Here is a 20,318-nt window from a genome sequence, read left to right as displayed (position 1 = left end):
TTTCCGTTATCTGTTTTATACATTGACCATTTAAATCTGTCGACGTGAGATATTCACTTAATGTTGTGCTCTCGTGCAAATAATCCCAGCTGACTTCTTTAGTTAAATTCCTCCTTAATCACGCATAAATCCACAAATCCGTTTAAAGTAAGCGGTGAATGCGTTTGAATAAAGTGGCCTCCTTATTTGAGCTGACATTGGAGATCCTAAGGGGTGGATTATTCGGAGCAAAAGGGAGATCTGGGACTCTATTCTTGCTTTTTGTGAAACAGGAGATTTATTGAGGAGAGCGCAGCCCTGACTGTAGGTAATCTCACTTGACAGGGTGGGGGCCTTAAACGCGTTATGATTTAAGACAGGCCTTTAGGCCCGCGTCTGAACATACTCCATTTGGTTGGTTATTTTACTGCTTGTTTTACCTTTTTTTCTACATTTTTATTACATTCTTTTATGTGTTCAAGTTAAAATCTAATCTTAAAACCACCCTGACCACACAATCGTTGCTTCTTTTAAATCCCAACAGATTAATCATCTCCAGATCCCAACTAATTCACTTGCTGTGTTCTCATACTTATGAAAATAAAAATCACATATTTCTTAACACAGTGAGTTACAGCGTAATACTGCTGACTCGGAACAATAAACACATAATTGATAACATTTGCTCTTGTTTCGTACTATTTTTAAAGCTTTTATGAGGATTAGGAGTTTGGATGTAGGAATAGATGATTTCTTATCTGAGTCATTGGGCGCCCTCGTGTGGCAGTGATTGTTACTGCAATTTGCTCTGGTCTACACAGTCAGCGTATGTTTTTTAAATTTAAATTGCTCTATAATTTACTTCTTTGATATAGTTACCTTACACATATATATGTAACTATACGTTTATAATGAAATAACTTTTTTTTTTTTTACTAAACCGGACGTTAATACAAACTCCCCTTGCTCATGAAGGAGTAAAAGGCAATGAAAAGGCAGATAAATTAGCTAAAAGGGCTTTAGAGGGGGAAATAACGATTTCAATTCCTTTTGGAAAAGGGGAAGGGAAATCACTTATTAAAAGTAAAGAAATGGAGGAATGGCAAAAAAATATGGAACGAAGATAGGAAAGGAAGAAGATTATATGAAGTGCAAAAGTCAGTTCGAATTCGAAACATTAATGAAAGAAACAGAAGAGAAGAAATAATAGTTAGTAGATTAAGAATAGGTCATACCTACTTAAATGACATGCTTTACTTAATAGGGAGGAAAAATAGTGAGAAATGTGAGAAATGTGGTGAAAAAGAAAATGTAGAACACATACTGATGAACTGTAAGTTATATGAACACGAAAGGGAAAAATTAAAGAGAATAGTTAGAAGTATAGGGCATGAATGGAATCTTAAAGGAATATTAGGAAATGAAGGAAACATAACAGATATTCATAAACTAAGGAAAGCATTGTTTATGTATCTCAAGAATACAAAATTAAAAAATAGAATCTAATAGATGTGAAGTAACGCTGCTACACACTCATGTACAGTAGGTGGCGGTATGCACCTTAAAGTTGCTTGTGATCCGCCATAATAGAAGAGAAGAAGAAGAAGAAGAAGAACTCCCCTTGCTGCTTCCTGTGACGTAGCGCTAGCTCCTGATGCTACACGCGGGAAACAGAAGCTCGTCTAAGTGATTGTAAGGTTTTTAGTTTTATTAAGGTGTTTTCCTTCTTGAGAGAAATTTTTCTAACTGTTCGTTACAGCTAGCGAAGGGTGCAAAGTGAATATATGCTTCAGTTAGAGTGGTTAGTGTGCTATTTAAACCTTTAATTCGTGATTTGTTTTCCTCACGTTTGCGTTGCCTTGTTTGTGCGCTCGTTTAACCGAACAGTTCGCCGCTGCTGGGCGGTGATGTTGCGCGTGCCGTTTCATGTCGCATGTATATGTGAACCCCCAGGACGCAGTCAGACATTGTAACACGAAAGAAGCGAACCTTGTATCCTTTCTGTTAGCTTAGCGGCTATGTTACTCCTGGAAGAGACTGACCGACATTACAGCTCTAATTTAGTCCGGTTAGACTAACTACAGAGGGCAAACTACTGCTATCTAAAGTAGTTTAGAAACAAAGCCATACTGTCGTCTTTTTAAATTTACATCACTGAACTCTCAGAACTATGATTTGGTTGGTACATTTCATAATGAGGAAAAGCAGATAATGTGTGTGCCTATGTCGAATGTGCTTTCCCTAATCGCTGCGCATGTGTACATCTGATTATCTGTCTCTAGAGCATCAGTTATCAGCCAACATGGGGGACATGCTGGAGTTTAACGACATCTACCAGGAGGTCAAAGGCTCTTGGGTATGAAGCTACACTACATTTGAACTTATTTCCACTGGTAGTGGGATTATTGGTGTTTATAAGCTTTGACCTTTCAACATTTATTACACTACAGCCACCTACCTTATTGTATATCATCCTTCTTTTATATGACACTCCAACACAGATTAATAAATAATTGAAAAGGACATATTGTTTTGATTCGTGTGAAGATCAATTTTAAAGCCTTGTCTCAGATTCTGTTGGATTTAGGTCTGGACTCATGCAGTTTAGTCCTGTGACAATATTTAGCTCCAACCTTCTTCCTAATCATCTCTGTCCCTCTTGTAGGGAAAAATAAATCCTCACACAACGTTTTGACCACTACCAAAGTGATGTCACTCTGTTTGTTTTCTATACAAAACATTGCCCTTTTCAAGGACAGATTTGTTAAGCAACTTGTTTTGTTGTTTACAGATTCTGTGCACCACCTTATCTGCATCATGCACCTATATAGTGTATATGTGTGTGTATATATATATATATATATATATATATATATATATATATATATACACACACACTATTTAATATATTTTGATAATTATTCTGTAACTAAATAATTTGAGACTTCATATCTGACCTGTTGCCTTGATCTGTTGTACAAGAATCATTTAAGGGCATCAGAGTAAAAGAGGTTTTATATACTGTATATATGTACACAAAAAAAAAGGATTATCATTACACCACTTTGGTTTAATTTCCGGCCTTTTTTCTTTTTCTGTTGCATTAAGTACTTTTTTCACATTTTAGGACACATTCCTACCCAATTTTGGGCTATATAGGCTATTTCTTTTCTTCAAGAGAGCTGAATTTGTATTTTAAAAGGATTTACAAAAAATATGAATTTTGATTGCTCTCTCTCCATGTACTACAGATGGAGTAATTTGTAGTTATTGTACTCTGCATTTCAATACACGTCTTGTTTTTTTCTTGTTTTTTTTTTTTCCCTTAGAATGATGGACGCCTGCGCTTCAGCAAACAGAATGTAGTGTATAAGAGCAACAAGACTGGGAAGGTTGACAGCATCCCAGCAGGAGAGCTCAACCTCGCTCAGTGGAGGCGAGTGTGCTTGGGCCATGGCATCAAACTTGGCACCAGCACGGGCCACATTTACAAATATGACGGTTTCAGGGACACGGTAAGTCCTGTGTTTGTATTTACCTATTCAGTCTCAAAGAGTCCCAGTCTGATAAAGCTATAAAGATTTCCTGCACATAAGAATTTTCCCCTTGAAAAGCTTAACATTTCTGCTTGATAAAGTTGTTTTTGTCAAGGATCCCTTTAATATAAGAGTTAAGCAGCGATTTCTATTTAAAAAAAATATTTAATGAAGGGATAATAAATCTGATCATGAGGCGGGTTTATGTGACTGCTTTTTTTTATTTTGGCCCTTTACTCTGAGCACTCAAGTTCACGTAAACAAGCCTAGTGTCTGCTGATAAACAGCTCCCTTCATTTGCTGTTATAGGTGAAGAAAAAACATTGACGTGTTTTCTGCCATTTTAACTTTAGATGAGCACTTGTGGCTTTCTGTCAGGTTTCAAAATCAGTCCAATCTTCTCCTTCAAACTCTTAACTGGATTAATGAGGGAAATCAGTGCATTATGTATGTTTTATAAACTATGCAATCATTGACTGCTTGATCGGTGTTTATGTTTACTGAAGCACTTCAGCTCAGAAAATAGACATGACATTTTTTTTTTCATTATTATTTCTATATACATTTTTTTCCCTACATCTTTTCCCTAAGTATGAGGAGCAGCGGCGCGTAACCCTTAAACAGGGATGAGGATGTTGGTACAACATGTCTCTTGGGGTTAATCAGCATATTTTTTTGTGGGGAAGATTGATCCTCTGGTTCTGCAGGACACGCCATGATGTCATTGTTTATTATCACACAGTTAGTGTCGGCCCTCCAGAATTGGTGAGAGATTCAGTTCGTGGCGTGCAGAGCTGACAGTCTGATTTATCCGTCCCTATGAGGAAGATGGGGAATCTCTGCCAGAGAGTCTGTTGAATAGCTGAGCTCTAATTACTGTTTTTATATATTTTTTACTATTTTTCAAGGCTGCACTTAAAAAAAAAATGAAATTGCCTAGAGAGCTGTTCTAAATGAAATTTCTTTTTATTTCACACTTGTGTAAACAAAATGACAAATAAATCTGTCTAAATCTAATTGTGTGGAGGGTGTTGACGGCCCAGACTGTAACTTTAAAACCTGGTAGATTCCTGTTGGGTTCAGAGGTACAGTCTTCCTCCACCGTCCTAATGGCAGATACTACATCACTGCGTCACAGAATTAAAACCATTGTTTCTTTACACCATAATAGTTACTATGCTTTCATAGGTTATTTTACCACAGAGCTGTCTGATGTTACGATATAGTAGCAGGGCCATTTCTCCTCTATCCTTGTTCATCATTGTGTCGCATCCTCTTTTATCTACACTTTAGCTTCTGAACACCTAAATCAGTGGTAGTAAAAGTCCTTCAGATTGTCCAGAGGACATATTATGGGTTAAAAGATATTTTCTTTGTTTATTTTGACTGTTATATTGCTGGTTTTTTTTTAAGGTATCAAATGGTGAGAGTCAGTTGACAGAAATAGTTTCATCAAATGTTAATAAAATGTTTTTGTCATACTGGTCTTATTGTAAGGGTACAAAGAGTGGACCTGAAAGAAGGAAAAAACTTAAAAGCCCCAAAACTTGGACGTATATTTGGACATTTGTTGATGGGGTTCACTTTAAAAGAATCTAAGTTAATCTGGCTGTTTGAAACCTAAGGGAAAGAAATGATGATGATGAAATGTTTGCTTATATGGGTGTTGAAACTTAGATGTGCGTGTTTGATCGAGGGAGACGGGCTTCGCCAAAACAAACAGGTCCTGATTTAACTTATTTACTCACTTATTTACACATGGCCCAAACAGTTCTTTAATCCAGGTTGACAAACATCCTGATGATCTTTAGCCTTCTCACCCACACACACTTCCCGGCCTCTAATTGGCTCTAATAACTGTATGGACAGGCAGATATCCAGGTGCGTAAATTAGCTGATTCCTCCCTTCACACACTTGCTTGTCACAATTACTTCCACATGTGTTTGTACTGCTGGGATTGTGTGTACGTGTATTTGTTGCTGTGTGTGTGAGTCTTCTCCAGTTGTAAGCCAGCCTGCAGGATAAATAAACGGACTGATTGTCGGAGGACAGACGAGGCGGATGGATTACATCCACCTCCTGTGTTCCCTTGCGGCGTAGTTACAATCACATTGTGATTTATTATCCACCATCTCTGCTTCCCTTTAGGTGCTGTTTTCATAGGCTGTGACCCATGAACAGCTGCTGCTTTTACTGCCCTGAAGTCTGTCAGTGCGTCCCCTTCTTGTTTTCATCTCCTCTCTACTCTTAATGCCTCCCATCTTTTTTTTATTTTATTATTCTGCAGGATTTTGAGAAGATATCAGAGTTTTTTAAGGTAAACTACAAGGTGGAGCTGTCAGAGAAAGACCTGTCTGTGAAGGGCTGGAACTGGGGGACAGCCAAGTTCTCAGGTAAACAAGTCAGCATGGAGTCTCTGAAGTTGAGCACACATGCTTTCTATGAAGCATTTAAAAGTATGGGCACCTGAGTAGGAAGAAATGTTAGATTTAGATAATAATATTAATTCTACGAAAACAAAAGCCTTTTTATTTCTATTTATATAATCTTTGCTCTCCTTTATTTTATTTCTAATTCACTGATTGCTTCTGGTTTTGACCACGTCTACAGCTAAATGCAGACTCATAAAAAACAAAAAAACAAAAAACATATTTATCTCACTGCTGTTTTTGTCTTTACTTACTTTCAGATCACGGTTCTAAACATTTATCTGTAAATTTAGAGGGACAAAAGAAACTGCGCATCCTAAACTGTGATTTAGTTTCTTGTAGAAAAGTCTAATCTAGACTAAGGCTGTAACTAACGATTATTTTGCAAATCGATTAATCTCTATTATTTTTTCGATGCATCGATTGATAATCGGACAGCAAAAGGTTCCTTAAAGAAGACTATTTGCTAAATACAACCAAGTGAAAATAAATTTTACCACTTGAGGAGTTCTGAACAGAGCATATTGACAGATGCAAAAGATTTTTATCTTAAATGCATAATGTTAGCACTTTTTCTTTTACATTTAAACTATAATCCTTTGCTCCTGTAACACCACAATTTCCCCGTTGTGGGACAATAAAGGGATTTTCTTTTCTATTCATGTAATTGCTGCTAGAGTTGGGTCCCTCTGTCAGCTAAAGGTACATTTTAGACTATACTCCAGTTAACGATTAATCGATTACTAAATTAGTTGACAATTATTTCAACAATCGAGTAATCCCTATTAATCAGATTAATTATTACAGCCCTAATCTAGACTTTTAAAGAAGTTTGATGCATAAAAAGAAATTGCCCCAGAGCTGTATCATAATGTTGGTATGAAACCATTTAGCTTTTTCATGATTGTTGGATGTAATAAACCAATTAGAGGTTTTGTTTATTAAATGGCCAAAAAATTATAGAAATTTGGGTTTGGAAAGAAATTTCAAATGTGAAATATTCAGCTGCCCCATATGTCCCATGTTCTGGATGTTGTTGGACCTCTGGCTGCCCAGCAGAGGTTCACTTGACTGTTTTCTCTTCTCTTCTAGGACCCCTGCTGTCGTTTGACGTCAATGACAACACAGCCTTTGAGATCCCCCTGTCCAACGTCTCCCAATGCGCCACAGGGAAGAACGAAGTAACGCTGGAGTTTCACCAGAACGACGACACGGAGGTCTCTCTCATGGAGGTCCGATTCTACGTCCCGCCCAGCCAGACCGATGAACGACAAGACCCTGTGGAGGTGAAGGCGAAGGCGGATCATTGATCATGTTTATTCAGAACAGTTTCTGTGGATTAGTTTTGTTTTATTGATGCTGACGTTAAACACGTTTTTTCTGTCCATCAGGCGTTTGCCCAGAATGTTCTGTCTAAGGCTGATGTGATTCAGGCCACAGGAGACGCAGTTTGTATCTTTAAGGAGCTTCAGTGTCTCACGCCCAGGGGAAGGTAGGAGATCAACAAAGTGTTTATCTGATCCTCACTTTGTTTTTATCATTTCTGGATGGATAAATGTGGACTGTCTTCCTCATTTTATTCTCTAAAGGATAAAGGTTTAAAGAGAAAAGTACTTAAAATGACAAGAACTGATATTTAGTCTCATCTTTGATAACTTTAACTTAATTTGAAATGAACATGTACTATTAAGACTGGGTGAGAATACTGTTTCAGAGACTGCATGGAATGAAGGATACTGGTTGTTATTACTATTATATTAAGTAATATATTAAGTCATTAAACGTCCAGTAGCTTAACATAGAGTTGATTGATCTTTGTTTCCAGCTCTCATGATTCTTGGAACCTTCAGAAATCTCCATTGCTATTAGACAGTTTATGGTTATTACTTTTTACACAAAACCTTCTGTAAATAACACATCCAGATATAAAATAGAGAAATTTGAAGACCGAAGCTAAAAGTCAATCTTTTTCCAATCAGTCCGAAAAAAGAATCTTTGCAACTTATTAAACAAAGATTTTATTTAAAGAGTATTTTATCAGTGCGTTCTGTTCGTCCTAGGAAGTCTGGATTCCCTTGCTTTGTGTAGGAAAATTCAACTTGAAGGCCTCTAGAGGTGGAATTTCAGTCAGAAAGTCCTCACAACACCATTGTATCAGTTCCTTATTATGAATGTTGCATTAAGTCAGTTGTTGACATACAGCTAATGAACATTGTCAGTGCTTTTCATATGCTAAGAACAGTTTTCTGTCATTTTTATGGGTCTAGCAGTAGGTATAGTGACCATCTACAAACGTTAGTGAATGCCAGTCCACCAGAGGTAAACTGGAACACAATAACCTCTGAGATTATGTCACTTCAACTTCCCATTTTTAAGTTCTGGACAATCCAAAACACCATGTGCACATGATCAACCTCATCAGGATGACAAAGAAAAACACTCTGACCTAATAGAACAGCAGGATTGATTTAATCAAAATGAAAATTAAATCATTTTGTTTTGTTCATTCATGAATAAAAATTGATTGGATTAGATTTTCAAATATGTGCTCTCAAGCTCAGAAAATAATTCAGTTTAAAATGTTTATCCTAGTTTTTCCACGTGTTTGCCAAAAGATTAATACAGAGGAAACTATTAATGGGTGTTTTCCTTCTATCCCTTTTTTATGTAGTAAAGGTTACAAACCCCCAGAAGTGAAGATATATAATTATCTAGGCTTGTTAGGATAAAATATATAGTAGACATTAAGCAAACAAAGAAAACATATTGATAGATAAAAAAGTGGGATATAAAATTGGATTTATTCATTGATTGTGAAGCTCTGCCTTCCTTTAATGTCTCTTGGGTCTTTTTCTTACAGATACGACATTCGGATCTATCCCACTTTCCTCCACTTGCACGGTAAGACTTTTGACTACAAGATTCCATACACCACCGTTCTCCGTCTCTTCCTGCTGCCACACAAGGACCAGAGGCAGATGTTCTTCGTGGTGAGTAAACCTCTGCATCTTGTCTCCTCTTTAGGCTCCTAGCTTTCCTGACATAGAGCTTCTCTGACTTTTCTCACCTTCCCTCCTTCTAGATCAGTCTGGATCCTCCCATCAAGCAAGGGCAGACTCGATATCATTTCCTCATCCTGCTTTTTTCAAAGGAAGAGGATATTAGCCTCACCCTCAACATGAGCGAGTGAGTATCCTAGGGGCCTCCAACCAATACGATTTATTCTTTCATTGGGTTTTTGCACTTTCACACCTGAAATTTCCCACTGACTTTAGAGCCTTTATGTGCAAATGAAAAAATGTTTGTCCATGTGTCCATCTTAAAGACTTTGGGCCTTCCTGTGATTTGATTTAACTCCTCTGCTGCTGGATGTGGGCTTGGACTTTGACTAGGCCGTTCTTTACATTGATCCAGAAGATATCATTGCAGCATTGTCTTAATGTTTATAGTTTGTGTTGAGCTAAGGCGCTCAGACTTGCCTGTCCTTGCTGAATATAAGCATGATTGGTAACTTAACAAAATATGGAGGAAAAAAAAGTTTGGGTTCTTATCTTTGACTGTTTTCCACCAGGGGGCACCAGAGTCCTAAAGGAGCAGTTTCATGCCTTCTCTAAATTATTACCAGTTTCTCCTAAGAAATCCCATAAAACTTCCAGTGTGTGTTCTGTTCTCACAACAGGGAGGATGTGGAAAAGCGTTTTGAAGGCAAACTCAGTAAAAACATGTCGGGCTCTCTCTACGAGATGGTCAGCAGGGTGATGAAGGCCCTGGTCAACCGCAAAATCACTGTACCCGGAAACTTCCAAGGGTAAGCATCTATGAAAGATTGTATCTTACAATGAAGAGATCTTAATAAAAACTGGTTCACTTTCTATGTCTGACCTCCTCTGCAGCCACTCTGGTGCTCAGTGCATCACCTGCTCCTACAAGGCATCATCAGGCCTCCTTTATCCTCTGGAGAGGGGCTTCATCTACGTCCACAAGCCCCCAGTTCACCTGCGCTTTGAGGAAATCTCCTGCGTCAACTTCGCCAGAGGAACCACTACAACCAGGTCCTTTGACTTTGAGATTGAGACGAAGCAAGGAAACCAGTACACCTTCAGCAGCATTGAGAGGTGAGGCCGCCTCACTGGGACTTAGAGCAGTTACTCTAAAACAGAGAAGGTCTAAAGTCGAGTCCTCAAAAGCTACCATCCTGTAACTTTTAGATGCATTTCTTTAACACACCTGAATCAAAAGGCTCAATCCCCTCACTTAGCCCAGCAGAGGTGTGGTAATGAGCCACTCATTTGATTGAGGTGTGTTAAAAATGGGGTGCATCAAAAAGTTGCAGGATGGTAGCTCTTGAGGACTGGACTTGAGCACCCCTGCTCTAAAAGATACTAGTGTTAAGAAGTCCACCAGGCTCATTACTGATCAAACATCGGTGGTTAGGGCATAGGGCTTGTAATCCTGAGGTTGTGAATTCAAAACCCACTCACACAGACTGCCACTCTGGGTGTCTTTGCACGACCCTGGGTGCTGCACAGTGGCAGCCCAAAGGAGATGGGTTAAATGCAGAGAGTTAATTTCTCAAATGTGAGATCAATAAAGATCAATTCATTTATTTATTTTTGTAACTATGAAAAAAGATGTCTTTATAATTAAGTTTACAGATGGTATCATTTTATTTTAATGAGCTAAAAATGTAAGTAAATGAGATCCACATCAACCATTGTTAGAACCGTTTTTGTTTGATGTTTCTTTTTATTCTGCAAACTTGTGTTTTGTTTGTTGATTCCAAGCAATGCAAAAATACTGAGTGTACAATCATCATCTCATTAGTTTCTAAGCTTTCTTTTTTTTTTTACTTCTCTTTAACTGCGTTGTGTGTTTATATTAATCATAGAGTATTTTTTTTCTTGCAGGGAGGAGTATGGCAAACTGTTTGACTTTGTTAACGCCAAGAAGCTCAACATCAAGAACAGAGGGTTCAAAGAGGTAATTTATGAGCAAGTCAACTCATCCTGTTTTCTGTATCCAAAATATCCAACCAGCCTTGTCAGATTTGCGATGCAGATATTCATTCATGTCGCCCTTCTCCTTTGTGTCTGTCTGTACCTCCTGTAGAAGAAGGTGGGTATGGTTATGGGCGCCTCGTGTGGATGCTGGAGTTGATTTTGTGTGGAGTGATTTCTGATTGCATGGAGTGCTGCAGGATTCCGCGGGATCATTTTTGTCCAATTTACTTGGTTGATTTTAAGTGGTCTCTATTGGCCGCTGATCATGGGAGACGCGGATCAGGAGTTTCTGTGTGTGAGAGGCTGATCACTCGGATAACTGTGTGTGTTTGCATTGTTCTGACTAATGTGCTGCCTGAGGGGCTTTTTGGTGTTTAACATGTTGATTGCTCCGTCTTTAATGTTCTGCTGACACGGACAATATCCCGCTGGCTCACAGATTTACCAAAACAGTTTCTCCTACATTCTAATCATCTGTTGCCATGGTGATGGAGTCAGCAGAGGAGGGCAACGAGAACAAATGGAGCTCCTCTCCATTTCCTGTTCTTTTAATGGGAGCCTTTCTGACTGGGTGTTTCTGTCAGCCATCAGGACATGGATAAAGATGCATGGAGATGGGAATAACCATGTGGGCCAGGAAAACAGCCAGACTGAGACTCCATAATGTTTTAAATGTCAGCTTCAGGCACCAAGCCTTTTAGTGGCCTGTAAAAGTTCATTTGATTTAGTTGTCATTCTGCGTCTAACCGTGGTTAAAATCGACTCAACTAGGATTTCCCGGATTTCCCCAGAAAGAAAAAGGGTCAGGGTTAAATTTTAACAAATGAGGAAAGTTAAAGAAAATTTAGACAATAAAAAACCCAAACAGCCTGTAGGACAGCGGTCTGCAACATTTGCAACCTAAAGAGCCATGCTGGTCCCCAGTCCAACTAATTACGTTATATAGAGCCCCCAATCTTAATGTAGCATTATGCAACTTTTAATTTTTAATAAATAAATATCGAGTATACATTTTTTTTTTATTTCTACAGTAGCACACTTGTTATTTTAAGGTTTTCAAATTAATAAAAGCTAATATTTAGGAAAAAAAGATATAAGATCGATATGCTCAGTTTTATCAGCTTTGACCGATATCTGCGCTCTGTCTTTAGTGCATTGTTGGACTTTAAAATCACATAAATATGGACAATACACTGAATATTAATGAGTAAAACATTGTTTGTGAACAGATTTTTGTCCATATTTGCACAGACAGACATGAGATAGGTCTTGTGTGATGCAGTCAGTTCAACACATGCGCTTCCTCAGCAGAAAGAGGTGAAGTTTTCAGTTTTGGAAGGATTCCCAAACAGCTTGTCTGTCAACATAATTTAGCCCATGGTCTTTTTTTAAGTTTTCCCAATAAAACCTAATAAAGGTGAATTTCTCTATTTTAAGAAATCCTTTATGTTAAAACCCTGGGATGTTCTATTTCTGGAAAATAATGGAAATAGATTAGCTCCAAGCTTCCAAACTAATGAGGAGACGGAAAGCTCTAAGAAATGATTAATGGTGCTTCTCGTCATGCTTTGGTGGAACTTGAGTAACAAGTTCAATTAAAATAGATTAAAAACCTGCATCTATGTTTTAAAAAATTTATATTTTCATCTCGGTGTACTAAAAACACGATTGGAAGCTCCAAAGAGCTGCATGCTGCAGACCTTTGGACAGATAGATTGTGAATCTTAAGCGGTTCAGCTCTTCCTGATTGCAGACCAGATCACAGAGAACAGACTGATTGGCCAGCTGAACCCAGATCGGTGCATCTGAAATGTTTATTATACAAAATAAAAAATGCAGTGAAGCACCCGCTGCTAACCAATGTACAAATTAACCAACTGTGGCGGGAGCTGTAATGCATGTAATGATTTGGGAAAGCATTTTTTAAAAATCTCTATTTAAACGTCTCTTAACATATCAGGAGAAAAATGATCATCTGATCTCTGGCTGTTTGGTTGGTGTATCTCTGCTAATGAAATTAAAGAAACTCTGAGATCTAGCTTCGTAAGAACAATAGGATTTTTTTTGTCATTTATCTCTTTGCTAAATCTTAATTTGTATTTTTCATGCTCTGAAAAATTATGTTAAATTAAGCTACAATATCAGTGCGTCATTATTTTAACACATATTTTATTGACATTTTCCACTGTTAGATCAGACCTTTCTTTTTGACTGAATTTTATTGGGAGTAGATATTTTTCCTGTGATTAACATTCAGAAAGAAATTCTTCCTTCCTTTCTTAACTGGTTCTCAGACTGTCGCTTTGGGGTATTTTCTCTAACTGATTCCTAATGATGGTGGTCGACTTCTATTGGTCCATTGCGGCCTTTTCCTGACTATGATTTGTGATTTCAGGGCATGAAGGGCAAGATAGACGAGTACAGTGACTCCGATGAAGACCAGCATGACGCCTACCTGGAGAGAATGAAGGCTGAGGGAAAGATCAGGGAGGAAGGCAACGACAGCGATGATTCAGATGGAAGTGGAAGTGGTAAGATGCCGTTTAAGCAGCTGAACATCTGGAGTTGGTGTGGAAATATGTTAAGCCTCTGATCGTTTCTCTTTAGACGAGTCTTTCAACCCTGGGGAGGAAGATGAAGAAATTGCAGAAGAGTAAGTGATTTTCTTCAGTGTTTCAAACCGTCATACCCATTTCTTGCATTTTCAGGACTTCTTCCATTTTTTTTTTTTTTTACATTCAATCAGGTATGACAGCAATGCTTCAGCAAGTGACAGCAGTGAAGAAGGCGAAGATAGCGAAGACGAAAGCGCAAAGAAGAAAAAAGCCAAGAAACCTAAAGTCGTGAAAGAGAAAAAAGAAAGGAAACCACGCAAAGAGGTGAGAGAGCAGCAGGGGAATAAAAACATCAGATGCATTTCAGAATAAAGGCAACATTTTTCCTTTGTTTTATTTTTTGTGTCTGAGCAGAAGAAGCAGAAGGACACAGGAGGTCCCAAAAGGCCGATGAGCGCCTACATGCTTTGGCTGAACTCCAGCCGGGAACGCATCAAAGCAGAGAACCCTGGCATCTCCATCACAGAGATATCTAAGAAGGCCGGAGAGATGTGGAGACAGCTTGGCAAAGATGAGAAGGAGGTGAGAGCTGGACTGTCGGAAGAGAACATCATAATTTGGATTTCTGATTGATATTAGCAACACTTCAGTAAATAACATTAAATCTCCTTCTGACATTTTTTTTTTTTTTCAGGAATGGGAAACAAAGGCAGGGGAGGCAAAGAGGCAATATGACAAACTGAAGAAGGAGTACAAAGAAAGTGGAGGAGCTGTCTCTAGTCCCAGGAAGTAAGGCTTATTTTACTGAAGCTACTCCTTTAAAAAAAAAAGAAGTATGTATTACATCCTTGATTGTCCCGCTACTCCTTCACCCTTTAGAGAGAAGAGAAAATCGGGTGGAAAAAAGGACGAAGACAAGAAGAGAAAGTCCAGTGGTGGCGACAAGGAGAAGGAACGGGGGGGCAACGAAAGCTTCAAGAGCCGAGAGTTCATCGAAACCAGCGAGGATAGCTCCTCAGACTCCGACCACAAGAGCAAGTCCAAGAAGAAGAAGAAGAAGGTATGATTATTATCAGACCAGCTGCAGGAGGACGCAGTAATGGGAAAAAACACAAAACACCTGAATATTCAACCAGCACTCTGGTCACAGAAAACTGATTCCAATAAATCAGTTAATTATTGATTTCCTTTTTTATGTGTTCCAGGTTTACTGTCAGCTTTTCTTTATATCAAAACATCTTGATTGATTTTTATTGCTGTAATACCTCTCTGAGTCGTGCTAAACTGAGCTTTACTGATACTAAGTTAAAGTCCTACTGGATGTTACAAAATCCCTGTTGTTTGCGTGTGCTTTGAGCTCCATTAGCTTTCAGGGGCATTTAGATACTATCCAGCATTATCTCATTAGTTTTGCTAGAATGTTCGACCCTGGACTTCAGCTTTTTAGAAACCTGCTACTTTCTGACTTCATCCCTGAGGTCTTTTTCACAGCTATTAGTCCGGCAGAGCTAATGTTTTTCATTTTGCCTTTGGTTCTCATTTTATCAAACAATAAGGGCTTTATGAAGGATTTATTTTTCATTCTTTTTGTGTTAGATGCGGAGACACCTGTCTTTTTATATTCCAGAACAGCCACTTCTTCACAACATGTCTGATTTTTATAAATTGTTGAAGCTTTTTAACCCAGTCAGTCTCTTTCCTCTTGATGTAGAGACTAAAAACCAATAAGTTTTTAGGGAAAACCTTGAGTTTTTAATAACTGGTCACATGCAGTGAATTTTCAAAGTGCATCTGTGCAACTCAGTGGCTGTGAAAGATAATCTTTAAAGGACAAAGCGTCAGGAATTCAGTTGAAAACTTTAAAATCGATCATCAAAGCCTTGCAATCTCCCATGCTTTCATGCTTGGGATTAAGTAAAGGCACGCAGGGGGCATCATCTATCAGTGCATTACATAACAGCTGTTTTAATTGGCTGTTTATTTAATTTCTATAAGTGACAAGATTCTCCAGTGTGGATCTAAACATCACCTTTTATTACAGCGCGCTTTACGAATATCTCTTTAAGCAATCACCAAGAACAGAACAGATCTTCGACTACTAATGAAACTGAACTAGAGAATCATAACAGATCATTTATTAGTGCTACACCAGTTGAACTGCATAAAGGAACAAAATTAGGCTACCAATTGATTTGTAAGGGGATCCTGTTCTGCAAAGTTTGCACCAATAAATAAAAAAATCCTGGTTCTTGTTTGTCTTTAATTTACACAGGAATCAGAGGAAGAGGAGGAGGAAGCTGCTTCCACTCCTGCCAGCTCAGACGAGGAGTCTGACTGAAGAGACACGGATCAGAAACAAACCAAGGACCAACTGTTTTCACTCTGTTGATTTCAGACCAATCGACAAACTTTTTTTTTTTTTTCCTTCACCGCATTTAAACAATGGCGTCTCTCGTGACGACGTGTGGAAACTCATCCAAGGTGATATTTGGGCAAGTGTCCCGATGGCTCAATGAAATGATGGGATACTTGGAGGGTTTCCCATCCATCCCATGAGAATGGCTGTTTTTACGTAGCACTGGGGATCGTAGGAGATATTAGCTGCTCAATGCTAAAGAGGATCGATTCTTTCCTCTGGTTTAGTGCTCTTTGCAGTTTTTTTTGTTTGTTTTTTTGTTTTCCTATGTCATGTTTTCAGGCCAAAATAAATACAGATTTTTAGAAAAAAAAGTATTTGTTTTGTCATGTTTTAATAATGCTCTTCCACGACCTTTTATTGTTTTTGGTTTTTTTATCCATTGTGCCCTAATTGAAATGACTTATGTACCTTAAACCAATTAGGGACAAGCTTACTATCGGTTATTTTATAGTTGTTAGCTGGTCGATTGCAGGAATGGTGGATACATTTCTGATCCTGGGGTCTACCCCTAAACAAGTTTCAAAAATTCCCCCAGAATTACTAGAGATGCAGTTAACTTGTGGCCCAATTTATACAGAATGGTATTGGAGGAGCACTTTGGTCAGCTGTAGGGGTTTTTTCAAGTGCTTAATAATGAAATTGGATAATTGGATTTGATCCAAGGGAATTTATATTTCCAAAACATTTTGGGGATTTTTATACTGAAACATGGATGGAAAAAAAAAAGATATCTGAGCGAAGAAATCTTTTACATCAAACTAAACTTGAAATGCTTTTTATTTCCTTTCATTTCAGCCATTATATATATCTTTGCTCGTTTGACTGAAACCTCATAGGCTCGCCTTCAGAATGCTGCAGTGAAGCTATTGACAAAAACTAACCAGTAGAGCACACTTAACTCCAATTCTGGCCTCCCTGCACCTACTTCCTGTGCACTTGTGGTTTATTTTAAGAATTGTGGTTTCAGCCTTTAGGACAGTCCATTTTCAGGCTCCTCAATACATTATGAAGCTTTTAGACCATCTTTCTTGGAATCTGGTATCCTAGAGCCAAATTACAGAGGTGGTACTAACCCTTAGAGATCATGTACAGGTTGTTGCTCTGAGACATGGTCCCACTCTCCCTTTGCTGCTCCGATAGGTTTTTATTTGATGCATTTATTTGACTTGCTTTGTTTTTATAACTAGTATGTTATCATTGTCTATTATTTTGCATTCCTTTCTATCAAAACAAATTGTACACACTTTTAGCAAAAATGCAGCATTGATCATTAGACGTTTCCGTTTTAGCAAATGCATGAAAACATGATTGAAGTTCATTACTGTTTTTTAAAAAATCAACTCGGGAGAAAAAATAGAGCAGCTGAAATGGTCTGAATATTTTAAAGCACTTTTTTTAGTCATGCTGACCACCTCCAGCCCATTACACTACAGCTACATTTACAAACCATTAAACATATTGGTAGATTGGGGTTAAGTGCCTTGCCCAGGGTGACAGAGCTGGAATCAAACCCACAACCTTCTGACTGGAAAACATTGCTCCCCACTGAACCGGACAAACCATACACCAATACCTCAAATTCAGTTTATTCTGATCGGATAGTGTCCTGTTTAAAGTTTCAATGTGATCAATATAACCACGTTCAGCATTTTAATACGTTTAACTTTCTTGAGAAATAAAGGTAAACAAATCAGCTGGCAAAAAGTCATCAGAATTATGAGGGAAAATGACTGAAATATTGTATCTGGTGATGAAAAACAGTGGACTCCTGTGCTGGGTTCCTCCTGGAGGTGCCTTGTCAATGAAACCAGCACTTAACATCACATCCACTGATGTCTGGCTCTTAAAAACCACACTCCAAACCACCTTCCACTCAGGCGTTGGGCTTTTGTCTGAAGCCACTGTCTCTACAACCTTCACCATCACGCCCAAACCATCCTGCCTGGTTAAATTTCCTAATGTGCTTCAGGTTTGTGAATCCTGGAGGAATACCTTAAGTAATAAAGCTTTAATAGCTTGTTTTATATCCTCTAACATAATGGGGGTTAATGAGTTGAGGGATTCCAGTCAGACATTAGAGGTCAGAGGACTTGTCGTTTTGCACAGAGAAAGAAATTCATGTTCATATATTTATATGATGGACCAAAACAATAGCAAATAATTGGGGAGAAGTGGTTTTTGAAACTATTACAAACTGTAAGCTTAACTCTAAATACTACATCCCCTGATGAAATTAGCTGCATCCCGAATATTTATTTTTAGAGTCCTACGAGATTTCAATAGTTCCATCCTACAAACTTCTTCATGAAGGTCATCAAGAAGGCAAGGGGAAATTTTAAGCCCCAATAAGCTGATTGACAACAAGTAAAAAAATTACAAGGATATGGAGCTTAAAATAAAGAACTTTATCGTCAGAGGGCCCCTTTCCACATATATCTGAACAATTTCTTCAGAAATTCTGTGCAGGAGATTAAACAGTGCTTCACGCGATCTGTCTGTATTGAAAATATCATTGATCTGGACCAGTCCCTTTTCAGCACTATGCAATACTACACTATGAAGTAGCCAAAATCATTTATAGCATTAAACATTCTAATGAACTGGATGCATATGGGCTTAGCCAATTTTTATTAAAAGAGTATAAGGAGGCCTTAGTATGTCCAGTCACTCATTTCAGACATTTATAGTTCATAACTGTCCCATAGGAAACTGTTTATAGTGGTGAATAGGGTGACATCTCCTTGCTTAGACTCCAATGTTGGGGTTCCACAGTGGTCAATTCTTGGCCCATGTTTATTTTCTCTTTTTATTAGTACCTTACCAAATGCAGGTTCTATTTGTAAAGAAAAGCTTTCCTTTTTTGTATTTACGGCACTAGTGGCTCGATTTTTCGACAGTAGGCTTACAGGAAAGGGGGTATGAGAGAGGGGGAGAGGTATGCGGCAAAGGACCACGGGGTTGTGTTTATACATAGGCATGTCCAACCATGTTGGTGTACATTTGAATAACTTATTGTCATAATTATATCCTGCAATGCAAGTATGCATACTAGATTTTTTTTTTTTTTTTAGATAGAAAGAAAGCATATATTTTCATAGAACATCTATTGTGTAATATTCTTTTATTTTTGCCTTTGGCAACATGTTAAATCAATTAAAGTCTATAGGTACTTTAAATAACTTTTATGTTTTCTTTTCAGTCAACTTTGCCAGACAAACAGACAGACCTAAGGCCCGCTACCTCATAACAGATCTGAATTCATTGCAGGGAGTTAAATCTGTTTATTTCTTCTCATTTCTTTTTGTATCATTTTTTTTTTATCTGCTCTTGTGTGTTGGTTTTATGTTTTTTGCAAGTGATATAATATAATTAGCCAGCACAATAACACACCATGCTGGGTGATAAACATTGCAACTACTTTCATCTCCAAAGCTTGTGCCCCTCCGATCTCCATTGCACGTGTTTTTATTTCCATAGAAGGTTAGAAGACCTCAACATAATGGAGAGTAGTTAAAAAATGACATGCTGTCATACAGAGACGCGCACAGAGAGAGGAAAACACTCAGTGTCACTCAGTTACATTATCGCTGATGTGAGAGTCCATAATGTTTCTTGTCCCAGAGTGTGTCTAGAAATGGCCCTATATCATATGACCAATTGTTATTAATTTATACTATATTACATTGCTTTTAGGCTCTTTCCTTGTTAACCATAAGTTCAATTTCTTTATAGTTCATATATAGATTTCTAAAAGTAAAAAGTTAAATGGATGCATGTTGAGTTTTAGCTCTGAGTGCTCACATTAAACATTTCCTGTGTGTCTTTCGTTTTTCCATGCCATTATATAATGTGGCTGTGTTATACTTCAAAATGAATAATTAAAGATGCAATGAAATGATATAAATAATAATTATAGATTAAGAATAGACTTATTAGAAATGTATTTTAATTTTATAGCTTATTTTTCCCCACAGCTTATATATATATATATATATATATATATATATATATATATATATATATATATATATATATATATATATATATATATATATATATATATATATATATATCACTGCATACAAAACTAGTATTTCATGATGATGAGTATTTCAGTTCATGATGTGAGCATTTCACTCACATCATGAACTGCATGTCAACAATTATTACACTCCAAAAATCTGATGTTGTATGAAGAAGTGAGCAGCATTCATCTGTGCAGAGGAGAAAGTAAGCATGTAAATAAAGGCGCTCTGCTTCGATTCCAAAGTGGATTCTTTTTTACCTACATGCAGAAACAGTTTTCTCTTGCAGGCAAATGGAAGCTGGTTGGATTGAAATATGAATGAAGCAAAATACAAGTAATACTAGGAGAAAGATCGTTAGAAATTCAATTTTC

The 20,318-nt window shown here is 37.7% G+C and overlaps 1 protein-coding gene across 3 annotated transcripts; it reads left to right on the top strand.

Annotated features, from left to right (window-relative positions):
• Positions 1-1,605: 1,605 nt before the first annotated feature.
• Positions 1,606-16,230, top strand: ssrp1a (structure specific recognition protein 1a). Of its 3 annotated transcripts, none has more exons than XM_038292579.1 (19): positions 1,606-1,671; positions 2,262-2,335; positions 3,309-3,494; positions 5,804-5,909; positions 7,038-7,231; positions 7,337-7,437; positions 8,806-8,935; positions 9,028-9,131; positions 9,625-9,753; positions 9,839-10,060; positions 10,853-10,925; positions 11,055-11,060; positions 13,341-13,476; positions 13,553-13,598; positions 13,692-13,824; positions 13,915-14,082; positions 14,195-14,289; positions 14,380-14,560; positions 15,773-16,230. In XM_038292579.1, the coding sequence occupies exons 2-19, from the start codon at positions 2,282-2,284 to the stop codon at positions 15,836-15,838; spliced, it is 2,130 nt and encodes a 709-aa protein (XP_038148507.1). In that variant the 5' UTR covers positions 1,606-1,671; positions 2,262-2,281; the 3' UTR covers positions 15,839-16,230. The 3 variants fall into 3 exon arrangements, with proteins under 3 accessions (XP_038148507.1, XP_038148509.1, XP_038148508.1); XM_038292580.1 differs by lacking the exon at positions 1,606-1,671 and adding an exon at positions 2,139-2,157; XM_038292581.1 differs by lacking the exon at positions 11,055-11,060.
• The last annotated feature ends 4,088 nt before the right edge of the window (positions 16,231-20,318 follow it).

Source organism: Cyprinodon tularosa, unplaced genomic scaffold (genome assembly GCF_016077235.1).
Source record: "Cyprinodon tularosa strain WSP-4 unplaced genomic scaffold, ASM1607723v1 ctg314, whole genome shotgun sequence".
Taxonomy (NCBI): Eukaryota; Metazoa; Chordata; class Actinopteri; order Cyprinodontiformes; family Cyprinodontidae; genus Cyprinodon; species Cyprinodon tularosa.
Note: the sequence above shows the minus strand (reverse complement) of the source record. Positions and strands in the feature narration are given on the sequence as shown.